The following is a 15,045-nucleotide window of genomic DNA, read 5'->3' as shown; positions in this document are numbered from 1 at the left end:
AATGCCGTGACCCTTTAATATAGTTCCTCATGTTGTGGTGACCCCCAATTTCACTGTTACCAATTGAATATAATTAAAGCATAGTGATTAATCACAAAAACAATATGTAATTATATATGTGTTTTCCGATGGTCTTAGGCGACCCCTGTGAAAGAGTCGTTCGGCCCCCACAGGGGTCGCGACCCACAGGTTGAGAACCGCTGGTGTAGAGGGAGGATTTGTAGGCCAGTGAAACTATTCTGTATACTATAATGGTAGATACACATCATCATACATTTCTCAAAATCAACAGAATGTACAAAACATCAAGAGTAAACCCTACTGTAATGTGTTGGTGAGATTGGGATGAGGTGGGATAGCAAAGAAAACAATCCCATCAAGTTGAGTATGAACTTCTGGTACCATCTCTGAGCTCTGCATGCATGGATCTGGTCCTAAACAATATACCACAGGCTTTGAGAATACAGCAACAAGATATACCACCACTTTGATCCCAGAATCGATAATGGATCACATATGTGGAACTGAACTAAGGAGTACTACTGCAAGTGCTTAGAAAACTGAACTGACACATTGGGACCACAGGCCCTAGAAAATAGTTAGGAACCTTTGTCGTGAACATAATCTAGTTGACTGGCAACTGACACATACACACTCAACATTCTCCTTAGGTTTTAAATAAAACCCAGGGTCTCATACTGTCATATTCAAAATGTCCAAGATATAATCCAAAATTATATGGTGTATGATCCAACAGGAAAATTTCAACTTGAGAAGGAAAAAATCCATAAAAAGATGTCATTCCTGAGATTACACAGATATTATAATAATAAAACAAAGAACTTAAAGCAACTATTAGAAAAATGCTTCAATAAATAAAGGCAAACATTCTTGAAAAGAACAGAGATAGAAAAATCTCAAAATCTGGTATATATTTTACACATACAACACATTTTCCTTCACACTAGTCACATTTCAAGTATTCAACAGCCACATGTAGCCAATGACTGACTACTGTATTGCAGAGTAAAGTTCCATACCCATATCCAAAATCAAATTCAGTCTCTAGAGTATAAGGTAAAAAGTCTGGTCCAATCACTAAACACTGGGAAGATCCAAGGGTAATAACTCTTACCATATCCCCACTCAATTTGTCTGTATGATCTATGTAGAAGACAGAGAATGACAGTGAATTTTTATAACTTATTCAGGTTTGATTCCTGCTGCTGCTACTGTTTTAAATGTGGTTTTGTTGCTAAAGCAAATCAACATATCCCTGACACCTAGTTTGCATTTATTGACTTGAGAATGAGATCATCATAAGCAGTATGCATTCAGCTGTCAGAGTTAGCTACACATTTTAACTGCCCTACCTCCTATTAATTCTCCTGCTCTAGGTAAGAATCTAATCCACAGGGACCTTAACTGCATTTCCATCCCATAAGCCACCATGCTGATCTACTACAATGATAATTTCATGCTGATTAGACTTGGTGAACAGGAAGCAGCAACTGATCTAGATATTGTGGTTAAAATACATGCATGTCAGAGGGTGGGAAATAAATCCCACAAAAATTCAGAGGTCTTCCCCATCAGTGAACTTTCGGTGAGCCTTACAGTCTTGAGCAATAGGCTTTCCAAAGTGAAGAAGTTGCTGCCCCTACTCTCTCTCACTAATGATAAAGATGTACTTGAACTTCTGAAGCAACTTGTACCTCATATATATCAGTATATGAAACTATGAACCATTGACCAAGACTGTTGAGTGTGAGAAAGGCCCAGAACAAGAGAAGGCTTGGAAACAAGTATGGGCTGCTGTGAAAGCTGCTTTGACACTTGGGTAGTATAACCCACCAGATCCAATGTTGCTTGAAGTATCCGTGGCGAACGGGAATCTTGTATGGTGCTTATTACAGAAATTTAGTTGGCTCTCAGGGCAGACCTCTAGTATTTTATTTTAAAACTATGTTATCCCGTGCAAGTAACTATTGTCCTTTTTTGAAAAATAGTTTTTGGCTTACCACAGAGCCTTAGAATGAATGCTTGACCTTGGGCCACTATGTTACCATGTGACCTGGGCAGCCCACCATGAACTAAGTATTGTTGAACCAACAAAGCAATATGATTGGTGTATACTGCAGCACTTCATTTTTAAAAGAAAGAAGTGTACATAAGATCAGGCTTGAGCAGGTCCTGAAGGCATAAATAACTTGTATGGCAAGTGGCCTAGATGCTCAAGGTTCCTACTTCTGCTATATTGCTCCTTTTCTCTCGATCTGGACATATTTGATTTCATGAAGAATTCTCTGTGACCATCTCACTGGGTGGTGGGTGGAGGGTGGGGTAATCATGTTTGTTTACTGATAGCTCTGCAAAACAACATGAGGATGACAACAACACTACAATCCTACTCTAGGGGGGTCCTAAAGGATAGTGGTGAAGAAAAACCCTTCTTGGCAAAAATGTTAACAGGGTACCTAAGTTATTCATTTTGCCTGCAAGGAGAGAGGACAGAGGTACTAGTTCTACACTAACTCATGGACAGTGTTTAGTGATATGAATAATTAAAAAATGAATAATTAGAAAACCAGTGACAAGAAAATCTGAAAATGAGGTGTATTGGTAGACCTCTTTGAAAGGGCAAAGAGTATGATATAACTTGTGTCCCATGTGAATACTTACCAAATAGCAAACTCTGCAGATTAGATGCATACTAACCCAGTAAATAAGATGCTTTGTTTGGAGGACTCAGCCAGTATCTTTACCCAACCACTCTATGCTTGACCAATGGGCTCATTAACAAAGAGGTCATGGTAATAGGGATGGAATTTATACAGGGGCTTGGTAATATGGATTTCCACTCACCGAGGCAAATCTGACGATAGCCACAGCTGAGTTACCAACCTGCCAACAGTCCATGAATGTTGCATGCACTGGGAAAGAGGTAGGTGGAAGCCACCAACATATGGTACCATTCAAGGGATGGTCAGCCAGTTATCTCTCCACTCATTTCTAGACCCTGGTGGTTTCCCCTTCCTTCTTAATAAATCAACTATGAATTTAAAATAAATATTGTTTATAGTATGAAGTTTTTCAGGTTGTCTCAGTCTGCCCCCTTGTGGGAATCAGCTCTTCAATCTCTCATTGGAATAAAATTTATTAAATTCAAACTGCTCCTCAAATGAAAGAAAGAAAACAAATGTATTCACTCAATAATAATTTTACCCAAGGCTTTATTAATAGGTTCCTTCCTCATCCTTTGTTATCCAACTGTTTATGAATCTTCATTAAAATTTATAAAGTTTTTGCCCTAGCTGGTTTGGCTCAGTGGATAGAGCTTCAGCCTGCAGACGAAGGGTCCCAGGTTCAATTCCGGTCAAGGGCACATGCCTAGTTTGCAGGCTCGATTCCCAGTAGTGGGTGTGCAGGAGGCAGCTGATCAATGATTCTCTCATCATTGATGTTTCTCTCTATCCCTCTCCCTTCCTCTCTGAAATCAATAAAAAAAATTTAAATAAAATTTATAATGTTTTTCAAAGAGGTTTTATCTCTTGCAGAAAAATTCAGATAAGATATAATAAATCAAAATCTTTCTAGATGTCCAACATATATTTTTGAACCTTTCTAGCTGCTATGCTTTTATTCCATTTCTTTCATAAATATGGACAAGCAAGGAGTGGCTTCTACCAGGCTTCTAGTGTTAACTAGGCCAATTATAATACTAAGTAAGACACTCAATATGTTCTGACACAAAATGTGCTTGGGGCTGCATATTCCAAGAGTTTAAGATATTACTAAATATAGTATTATGAATCACTTTGAAAATATGAACACTCATAGATGAGGAAATAGTTGACCTAATAATGGCTTAGTTGTGCTATGGACCATTATACAGACTTCAAGAAATTAGAATTTAAGTATGTCTCTGGAGATATGGCTACTTTACACTGTTAATTGGGGGAGAACAGAACAAAAATTGTGTTTTATTTTTTAAAATATTCAAGCTAATACACACACACACCACTATATCCTTGCATAGGCCAGTATGAGCTCAGTGACACAACCCTAGCACCCCAAGATAACAAGAAATTGTTAGCTAGAGCAGCAGTCGCCAACCTTTCGGACCTCACGGACCACTGGTTGGTGACTGCTGAAGAGGGCCAATTTCAAGTTTAATTTTATGGAAAAAGAAGTGTTACACAAAGAAGAGTCAACAAGAAGTTAAATGTCTGAAGAAATATAGGACTAGAAATAATGGCACTTAATGTGCTTGTCACTTAAGGTCAGGTCTTTCAATTCTTATCCAACCATCAATAAACAAATTTGTATTTTAAGAATTAGAATAAAAAGATTCTAAATACATGCTACTAACAAGGCTCATATGAATGAAATCTGGGGTGTATATCAGTATAAAGCCTGATTATTTCCTACTGAAAATAATACCTTCACAGTACTACTCTGAGAAATAAATGAGGATGATGTGAAACCATCCAGCCTAGTGCCAGCACATATATATTATTACATGTTATGTTTATTTTCTTTATTCCTAAAGCAAACTATGTTGAAAGTTAAATAATTTTTATCATAATGATAACTACTAAAACAACAAAATAATTTTGTGCATTAGTGATGCCCCTATTCCAGAAATACTCTTACACTGAGATAAATTATATACTGAATAATGAAATATTTTTCCTTATCATTCTATATAACAAAACACTGCTGGCTTAATAAAAAAAAAATCTTTGTAACTTACCAAACTGAAGAATAATTAGTGTATTTTTCAAGAGCATGAACATCTCATCTACTAAATATTTTACATATTTAAAGGAAATAAAAAGAATCAGAAGACAGCATATTTGACAATTTAGTACATTAATACTATAGATTCACCAGAATGTACTTATCAAAGAAATGGGCTCTAAATAATGGGACTCATGCAAAGCCAAACATGGTACAGTTTCTCAGTCTTCCAGTATGAGTTGGTCGTGGGCATTATTACACTAATACACCTTGTATATCAGAGCCTAATGCCTGCACAATGTGATTTTTGCAAAAGTAAATAAAAATTTGGTTTACACCATATTACACTGGCTCATGCACTTATTTAATACCTAGAACTAAAAAATTAAGTTTATATATAGCTGATCTCCAATGAAAAAATTATTTGATGCAAAAAATGGAGATAGTACAACAACAAAAAAACAACCACCAATTCTTATGATGTAATCCATGATTCCCAAAAATACAGAACCAGAATTCCTAGAATTGATAAGCTTCCTTTATCAATTTGATAGCCTAAATGCAGGATGCAAAGATCCTACTGTGAATAAACTCCTGAAAACCAGAAACCCAACAAATAGGACCAAATATAGTAAATAATACAATACAATTACATATAATATACTATACTGGAAAGCAGAAAATATCCATCCAAGCTTAGAAGGCCATACTAGGGTTAAATTGGCACATCAGTTTTACAGTCATATTTCAAGAGCCTTATTTGTATACAAGTCAATAGAGAGTTGATAGTCTGACAAACTACTTATATTCAACATATTTCTCACACTGCTTTACTTTTCCAGTGACATAACTAATAGAAGTGCACATCGGATCAATATGTGGCCTCGGCACATCCACATACTTTCCCAAGCACAGTAAGTGCTAGACATTTGTTCATTCTTCCATTGAGTACATACGGACAAATTTTTATATGCAAGTGTTCTAGGATATAGTGGTGAACAAGACAAAGTCTCTGCTCAAATGAAACATTTTCTTGTAGTTGAGACAATAAACAAGTAAATAAATAATTAATTTTAGGTAGTGATAGATCCTATGAATGTTATGGCCAGGTATTTAGGTAGATGGTCAGAGAAGGCCTCTTTCACATAAACAGAAATCTATAGCTATTTAGTCAAGAAAGAGCAAGTGTACAGGCCTTGCAAAGAAAACACTCAAAACATGTTTAAGCAAAAAGGCCAGCATAGATTAAACAGAACTGATAATGGAGGGATTGTTTAGGACAAAGAGAGTATTAGGAAAAGGGCAACAGGATCATGTAAGGAATCATAAAGACTTTGGAGTTTATTCTGAATGTGATAGGAAACCACTGGAGAATTTTTTTTCAAGTTTGGGGAAATGATTTGATTTGTTTTAATAAGAGCACTATAGCTATCAAATAGACAACAGACTATATGTTGGCAAGAATGAAAATAAGTTAGGCCCGGCCGGCATGGCTGAGTGGTTGAGCGTCAACCTGTGAACCAGGAGGTCAGGGCTCGATTCCTGGTCAGAGCACATGCCCAGAGTGCATGTCCCTAGTGTGGGACGTGCAGGAGATAGCCTATCCATGATTCTCTCTCATCATTGATGTTTCTCTCTCTCTCCCTCTCCCTTCCTCCCTCTCTCTCTAAAGTCAATAAAAATATTTTTTTTAAAAAAGAAAATAAGTTAGGACACTATTATAGTAGTAAAGGAAAAAATGATGGCAGTTCAGACTAAAATAGCAAAAATATATAATATAGGTTATGTGGAAATAACAGAAAATGTATTTTAAAGAGAACAAATTCTTAAAGCATTATAAAACAAAACAAAAAGTAATAAAAGAGAAATCCATGGAAAACAGAAACTAGATGCAATTGGACTGAAAAAATTATAGCCCTGAGTATGCACAGGAGGATAAACTGTGAAAGATGAGAGTGTTCCCAGTCTGTTTTAAGCACAGAAGCAAAAGATACAAGGAACAGGAAGGGCCAAGGGGCAGCAATCTGAATAAGAGGGGTGGGACCTGATTCAGTCTAAGTAGTCAGGCCATCTCCCATCTCCTACATTTGATAAACAGAAGACATGAGAGGTCTCTGCCCCTAAAGCAGAGTGGTGAGTGTGGGTGGGTATGTTTAAGTCAGAATCCATCATACTCGAAAGACGGATCAGAAGCGGATCTAGCTAATTAACACACAGGAAAAAGCACTCATACTCAAAAGATAAGACACCTCACCAGACACCTTACCTTACATGTTTAATATTATTATTGGAGAAGAGACATTAAACAGAAACTGTATTCACAATCAGGTAGGGCAGTTTATCATGCATTATGCGCCTACACAGGCATATCAGTTGGATTAACCAAAGAACATATATGCATATATGCATAACCCATGGACACAGACAATAATGTGGTAAAGGCCTGGGGGAGTGAGAAGAGTCAATGGAGAAAAAGGGGCGATACCTGTAATACTTTCAACAACAAAGATACATTACAAATAAATACATAAAATTAGTTAGACTGGCATCTGCTCTGGTTGGTTGATATTTATGGCATACTCATTATTAAATATTTTGAATATCATCCCCCCAAGATTCTCCAGATTTTAAAAGGTCACTCAAGAAATAGATAATGCAAATAGCCCTATATTTATTAAAGAAATTCAATTTGTATTTTAAAACTTTCCCACAAAGAGGAATAAAGTGATAGCAATTCTATACAAAATATTCCAGGAAATTGAAAAGGAGGAAATATTCCTCAACTTTCAACTAATTCTGTGAGGCCAGCAATACCCTGATAACAAAATCAGACACATTATAAGACAAAAAAACTTAAGGTCAACATCCCAGATGAACACGGATGCAAAAATAATGAAAGCCCGCTCTAGCTGGTTTGGCTCAGTGGATATAGCATCTGACTGTGGACTGAAGGGTCCCGGGTTTGATTCCAGTCAAGGGCACATGCCTGGGTTGCGGGCTCGATCCCCAGTAGGGGCGTGCAAGAGGCAGCTGATCATGATTCTCTTCTCATCATTGATGTTTCTATCTCTCTCTCCCTCACCCTTCCTCTCTGAAATCAATAAAAATATATTTTTTTTTAAAATGAAAACTGTCTTAGCAAAAAAAAAAAAAATTTATCAAATGTACAAAAACAGGCCACACAGGCCAGATATGCTGTCCCTGCTTTAGAGCTGCTTCTTAACCATAATAGTCCAAATCAAATAATGAAAATATTACACCGAAGTGGAGTAAACTGATAAGGTTTACTATTGGAGGTAAATGGCATGGACATCAGCTATCCCACACCATGTCCCAAGGACTGGACTTATTATAACATCTCCTTTACTACACACTGTTTTCCACTGAGTTTACAATTTTTTCACTTATTATTTTATATATTTATCACCAATTCAAACCTGAGCCTTTGCCTAAAAATTTCCTAAAGATAGTTAAATACATCAGGTTTCTATCGATCTCATTTCCTGAAAAAGAGTCTTCTGGGGGCTTCTAACCTACTCTAATCTGGTCTGGTTGCCCTCTGTCCCTGTTTTTTCATTGTTATCCTGAAGAGTTCTTCACTTTCTCCTTTGTTAAATTTCCTATTCCCTGTAACCCATTCCTTTAATTTGGCTGACTTTTTCATTTTGATGGATTACATCCTCCAACAGATTCCTAGAAAAGGAAGGCAAAACACACACACACACACAAAAACCTTATATGTCTTAAAACATCTCAATTTTATTCTTATATCTGATCAATAGTTTTGATGCATATGGAATACTAAGGTTGAAATTATTTTCCTTCAAAATTTTGAAAATGATGTTTCATTTTCATTCAGTTTTATAATGCTACCACTGACAGGGCCAAAGCTAATTGATTCCTGTTACTTTGTATATAACAAGTTTTTCCCCTCTCTGGAAGCATGAAAAATCTGTTTGGCCCAGTAATTTGAAATTTCACCACACTGTATTTTTGTTGGTGTTTATATTCATCCACTGTACTAAACTAGGAACCTCAAGTTCAAGAAAATTTTTTTGAATAATTTTATTGATGATTTATTTCCCATTTCCCTGTTCTTTCTTTTGGAAACAACTATTATTTGAAAATTGAAATTTCCTGGACTGGTTCTGTAAGTTTCTTAACTCTTCACTTCTTTTCTATAATCTTTTTTTTGCTCAACTTTTTCAGAGATTTCTTCAACATTAATTTCCTATTACTACTGATAGCTTTTGATCTCTATCAGAATGTTAATGGTGAAAGCCTCTTTTAAAAATCAGAATATTATTCTTTTATAGTACCTCCTCCTTGTTTCGTGGCTGTATTATTTTCTCTTATTTCCCTGAGGATGTTAATAATGGTTCAGTTATTTTCCTCTGTAAAATTTCTGTTCTCTCCAAGTTGCTTTATTATGTTTATTTTAATCTCCATTTTTAAGAGGATTTTTAAAAATATCTAGTAATCTTTCATTAGCTGCTCATATTTAGGAGAAAAGGCCTCAAAGGCTGACTGGGAGCTTTGATATATGGAGTGATCTAGCTGAGCTGCTTCCTGAAGAAACCTCTGATGACTACATTTACATCTTCCTTTTTAGTCAGATTCCTCAAAAGAATTAAGTAATAGTGTAAGTTAAAATTTCCAAATCAACCTGCATAAATTATTCCTCTTTTTATTCTGCAACAAACTATTTTATAAAAATAATACAAGTCCAAAACTTGGGAAGAATGAAATTGAAGAAAAAGGGAACAGGATTATGACAAAGAGCTTTTATAGGATTAAAACACCATACATTTGTAAATGTGTGCTTTGTTTTATTTGTAAGTAAAGAGTTTCTAAAAAATCAAACTCAGTAATGACTGCCTAAAATTCTGTAATATATTTAGGTTCTTAATTCTCATTCTCTTACAAGATCACTTCATTCATTCAACAAGATTTTTTTTCAGTAATTACTATATACCAGAAACTTATTCTTGGCACTGAAAATACAGCAATGAACAAATCAGACAAAATCTCTGCAATCATGGAACATTCATTCTAGTTTTGGACATAGAAAATAAAATAAATACAAAGGATATAAGTATTATGAATAAAAAAGAGAGTGGGAGTGCCACTCGTGTAATCTATATCTATATCTATAAAAGCCTAAGCGACCGTTATGACCAAACAACCAGAACGACTGATCAACCAGAACGACTGATCGACCAGTCGCTATGATGCGCACTGACCACCAGGGGGCAGACGCTCAATGCAGAAGCTGCCCCCTGGTGGTCAGTGCACTCCCACCGGCCAACCACCCGCGGTCCCTCCCCCAGCCAGCCAGCCACTATGAGCCCCTGATGCTAAACCATTCGTAGACAACCTGCTTCTGGGTTGGGGTTTCGTACTTGGCAGAGCAGCTTCCTCACTGCAATCTATTGAAAGTCAGCCCTGACACAAGAGTTTGTCTTGCTCCTATCCTCTCCCTTCCCTGAGGGCCGCCTGCCTGCAGCAGTGGCGGCGAGGGAAGGAGGAGGGGGCAAGGCAGGGAACCGTGCGGTGGCAGGGCACCGATGGCAACATCCGCATCTGGCATCTGTTCCTCCCACACCTGGCCCACAACCATCGCCTCCTCTCCCAACCCCACCAGGCCCTTCAGGCCCTGGGCTGGGACGGGGAACCGGGGGTGGGTGGCAGCAGACATAGCCCCATTCCCAGGGGGGCTGAGGGCCAGTTCCCTCCTTGGGGCCGGCAGCCAATCTCTCGCGGTCCCTCCACCAGGCTGGCCAACCTCCCGCGATCCCTCCCCCTATCTGGCAGGCCCTGATCGGACCAGACCTAATTGGCCCTGATCGCTGGACAGGCCTAGGGACCCCACCTGTGCATGAATTTGTGTACCAGTCCTTTAGTTTTAAATAAGGTAATCAAGGGAAGGCCTATCTAAAAATTTCACTGGTACATCACATTTTAACCTAGTTTGAAAGCTGTCACTTAAAAAAACCCCAAAAAACAAAAAACAATTAAAAGCCTATGATAATAAATTTTAAACAGAAAAAGAAAATAAGAAGATCCTAATTTAAGACAGTAATTATAAACAAAAGCCACCTCTTTTGAGAGAGCTAAGACTACAAATATAGCATTGACCAAATTTTTAAAAGCCAGTGTGATGATACCCTAACAAATGTTACTGTTAAACATTTACTTCTGGCCCAGCTGGCTTGGCTCAGTGGTTGAACGTCGACCTATGAACCAGGAGGTTGCAGTTCAATTCCTGGTCAGGGCACATGATCAGATTTCAGGCTTGATCCCCAATGGGAAAAACTGCAGGAAGCAGGCGTTCAATGATTCTCTCTCATCATTGATGTTTCTCTTTCTCTCTCTCTCTCTCTCTCTCTCTCTCTCTCTCTCTCTCCCCGTCCCTTCCTCCCTCCCTGAAAGCAGTAAAAATATATTTTTTAAAAATTTACTTCTGGTTATATTCCATAAGTGTTACCCAAACATATACCACAATGCTCCAAAATTACTTAAAACCTTAATATCATTTAAAAATGACATGAGATTATTTTTCATTTACCTTTAACAAATGATATCATATACAACTGTTTTAAATTAAATTTATTGGAATATAGAACCTTAAGACTGTAACAATTAAAACCCTAGAATATTTAAACTAGACCCAGCGAAAACCCCAGTCCTCAGATTAAGTACTAGGAAGGTATAGCTGATATCTTTTCTTTTTAATTTACCTTGCCCAGAGCGACTTTGGCGAGAGTCTACACTTGACTGTCTTCGATCCGGTGGTTCCTCGCTCCCTCCATCTGCATAAAATTAGAAAAAACATAAGTAAATAGATAATAAAATTGATGTAATATAGACTCTGGTTCTGCCTATATCTTACAATTACTATATCTATCATTTGTTTTCATTTCTTATAATTTCAATCATTAAAATATTTGAGGATATTTCCTATATAAACCAAAGGTTCTTATCCTTAATTTTTTTGTGTGTGGGGATAGTTTATTCTCCCCTCTTAAAGGGTATTCTTTCCTTATCCACATACATATACACTCTACTTTGCATATAATAAAGCTATGTTATCAACTCTGAAGTTCATTCACAGAATTGCAATTTAGAAGCCTTGATTTAAAGCAATGCCTAAATTAACTACAGCTGCTTATTTATCTAAAGCAGCAGTTGCCAACCAGTGGTCCACGGACCACTGGTAGTCCGTGAGGTCCGAAAGGCTGGCGACCGCTGGTTAAAGGAAACCTTTGGCGCAGCGGTCACCAACTAGTGGTCCATGGACCACTGGTGGCCCATGAGGTCAAAAAGGTTGGCGACAGCTGATCTAAAATATGTCAAATAATCCCCAGGGCTATATGTTTTACTATAATAAAAATTACATTTACATGTTTTATAAGTGATAAGAATACTTATTATCTATATATATAAAAGCCTAAGCGACCGAATGACTGGTCGACTTGTCACTATGACGCGCACTGACCACCAGGGGACAGACGCTCAATGCACAGGATCAGGCTCCCTCCTGTTTGGATCGGGCCTGCGGGGATCGGGCCAAAACCGGTTATCCAACATCCCCCAAGGTGTCCCGGACTGCGAGAGGGCACAGGCCAGGCTGAGGGACCCCACCAGTGCACGAACACCAGGCCTCTAGTATAATACATAAAAGAGCAATGTAAATCAGAATCAGAAAAACTCAGAAATGAGAAGACAGAAACCAAGGAAGAATTAGAAATAAAACAAAAATCATTTCAGTAATGAAGACTAAACTATTAAGAAACACAAGAGCAAATAAACACAACAAAAAAATCTTTAAAAGACAGAAGGTAAAAAAATGAAAATCTTTAACAAATTATTTTTAAAAGAAGAAACATTAAAAAGGATTTGCAAGATGACAAATGTTGGAAATAGACAAAGAAGATCCAGATATGAATAAAAAATAAGAGTCCCTAAAGAAGAAAACCAAAGTAAAAAAAATGGACAAATATAACAACTAGAATTTAGGAAAGCTTCCCAGGAAAAAAATGTCTATGCATTATGTAATATATATGGTTATATGTCTGTGTAAATACATGTATACATACTCACACAAACATATACATATATATATGTGAAATTACATATTATAAGAACACCATGTGTACTTGAGACAATCAACTTAGATCAATGCACCAAGGTATTTTCTATTAAAATTCCTGGACTTTAAAGGAAAAAGGAGAAAAAATCCTTTGGGCATTTAGGCAAAACATCACATGATTTATAAGAAAAAAGTAATAGAAGAAAATGGAATAATATATTGAAAATACACAAAGACATATTTGAGCTGAAGATTTTCCATGAAATAAAATTTACCTAAGTATAAAGAGTAATGACAAACTGTTATCAACATGCAAGAATTTAGGAAATATTGTTCTCATGATCTCTTTCTAGGTCTAACAGAGGACTAACATTGGGCAATCAAAGTGACTAGAGACACATCAAAATAAGGACTGGCAATAAGAATTAAACATACAATTGATTGTAGAGTTAAGACTAAATGAAGGTTTTAAAACAGAGAGATTATAGTATGTAATGGCTATAAGACCTGCCAATGTAGATACAGAGCAAGTCAAGTTATTTGCATAATACAGATTTCCTCATTGGGGAGTGTAGAAGGTATAGCAGGACTATATCGGTGAAGTTAGAATTTACTCACCAAACATGAATTAAAGACTTACTACAAATATACAGGGTGGGGTAAAAGTAAGTTAGTTGTTCTTATGGAAAATAATAGAATAATTAATAAATAATAATACAAGAATAAACTCTGTACTTCGCATACTCACAACTATAAATTTACTTTTGCTCCACCCTGTGTTGTGAACTTAAGAGAGGAAAACCCACTGATGTAACATGTACAGAAATAATAAAGGAAAGACCTGACTGTCCAACCCAAGTACTAACTTCTCAAATCAGAGCTGAGATTTCCTGGATTTGAGATAATCATCAGAGAATATCTGTTTTTTTAATCAGCTTACTGACTTAAATCCAGCAAATAATATAAAACAACATATCTTTAATACTGAGAAACATTGTTAATAGATTTTTAAATTCCCATTATTTCAAAGAGTTATGAATAATGTCATAGGAGAATTACCACATAGGATAGACAGCTTTCCATTCAGGTGTATTAGAGCACTAATACATTCCTAGTAAAGAAATACCAACCATATAGAGAATATTCAGTATTTAATGATTTCCTATGAAGGAATTTAACTTAGGGGAAGTCTAATAGGAAAGTGCCTAAACAATTCCAAGAAAAATGTTTTCTTTCCTGTAAGTAAGGGATACTTTAAATGATTTATTCTTTTCAATTCAGGATCAAAACATTATAGTTGAAAAATAAACAACTTAAGTGACTTTAAATGTGGCAGCTCAAACCCATCTTTAGTGTTCTCAGCTAGAATAAATATTAGATTAGATTTCTGAGTTCAACTTTGGAAGTTGTCTTCAATCTTCCTTTAGGAACTTAAATATATGACCCTAATAGAAGGGGTGGGGAGGTATTAAAACTGAATGGAGAAGAGACCAAGATGGCGGCATAGGTAAACACCGCAGACTGCTGCCGCAAACAACCACTTCAAAAATACAACTAAAAGACGGAACGGACATCACCCAGAACCACAGGAAGGCTGGCTGAGGAGAGACTCTTCAACTAGAAGGAAAAATAAACACACACACACACACACACACACACACACACACACACACACACACATACACACACACACACACATATATGTATTAAAGTTTTACTATTCAGATATGAATAGTATACACTTAATGCCAACAAGGACAGACATGATTTGGTGGCCAGCCTGCAAACAGCCATCAGCCCCTCTCCCAGGCTGGCCAGGCACTCCAGCGGGACCCCCACCCTGATCCGGGACACCCTTCAGGGCAAACCAGCCGGCCCCCACCCATGCACCAGGCCTCTATCCTATATAATAAAAGAGTAATATGCAAATTGACCCTAACGGCAGAATGACGGGTCACTATGACACACACTGACCACCAGGGGGCAGACGCTCAATGCAGGAGCTGCCACCTGGTGGTCAGTGCGCTCCCACAGGGGGAGCTCTGCTCAGCCACAAGCCAGGCTGATGGCTGCCAGTACAGTGGTGGTGGTGGGAGCCTCTCCTGCCTCCTCAGCAGCGCTAAGGATGTCCGACTGCAGCTTAGGCCTGCTCCCCGCTGACAAGTGGACATCCCCCGAGGGCTGCTGGGCTGCTAGAGGGATGTCTGATG

The 15,045-nt window shown here is 37.4% G+C and overlaps 1 protein-coding gene across 7 annotated transcripts in view; it reads right to left on the bottom strand.

Annotated features, from left to right (window-relative positions):
• Window positions 1-15,045, bottom strand: part of TANC2 (tetratricopeptide repeat, ankyrin repeat and coiled-coil containing 2) — a 215,324-nt gene that overhangs the window by 168,211 nt on the left and 32,068 nt on the right. For all 7 annotated transcript variants that reach the window (XM_005858613.2, XM_014532046.1, XM_005858615.2 and 4 more), the window contains exon 2: window positions 11,484-11,555. In XM_005858613.2, coding sequence (XP_005858675.2) covers window positions 11,484-11,555 — 72 coding nt within the window. The remainder of the gene's footprint in view (window positions 1-11,483; window positions 11,556-15,045) is intronic.

This window comes from Myotis brandtii, unplaced genomic scaffold (assembly GCF_000412655.1).
Source record: "Myotis brandtii unplaced genomic scaffold, ASM41265v1 scaffold120, whole genome shotgun sequence".
NCBI lineage: Eukaryota > Metazoa > Chordata > Mammalia > Chiroptera > Vespertilionidae > Myotis > Myotis brandtii.
Note: the sequence above shows the minus strand (reverse complement) of the source record. Positions and strands in the feature narration are given on the sequence as shown.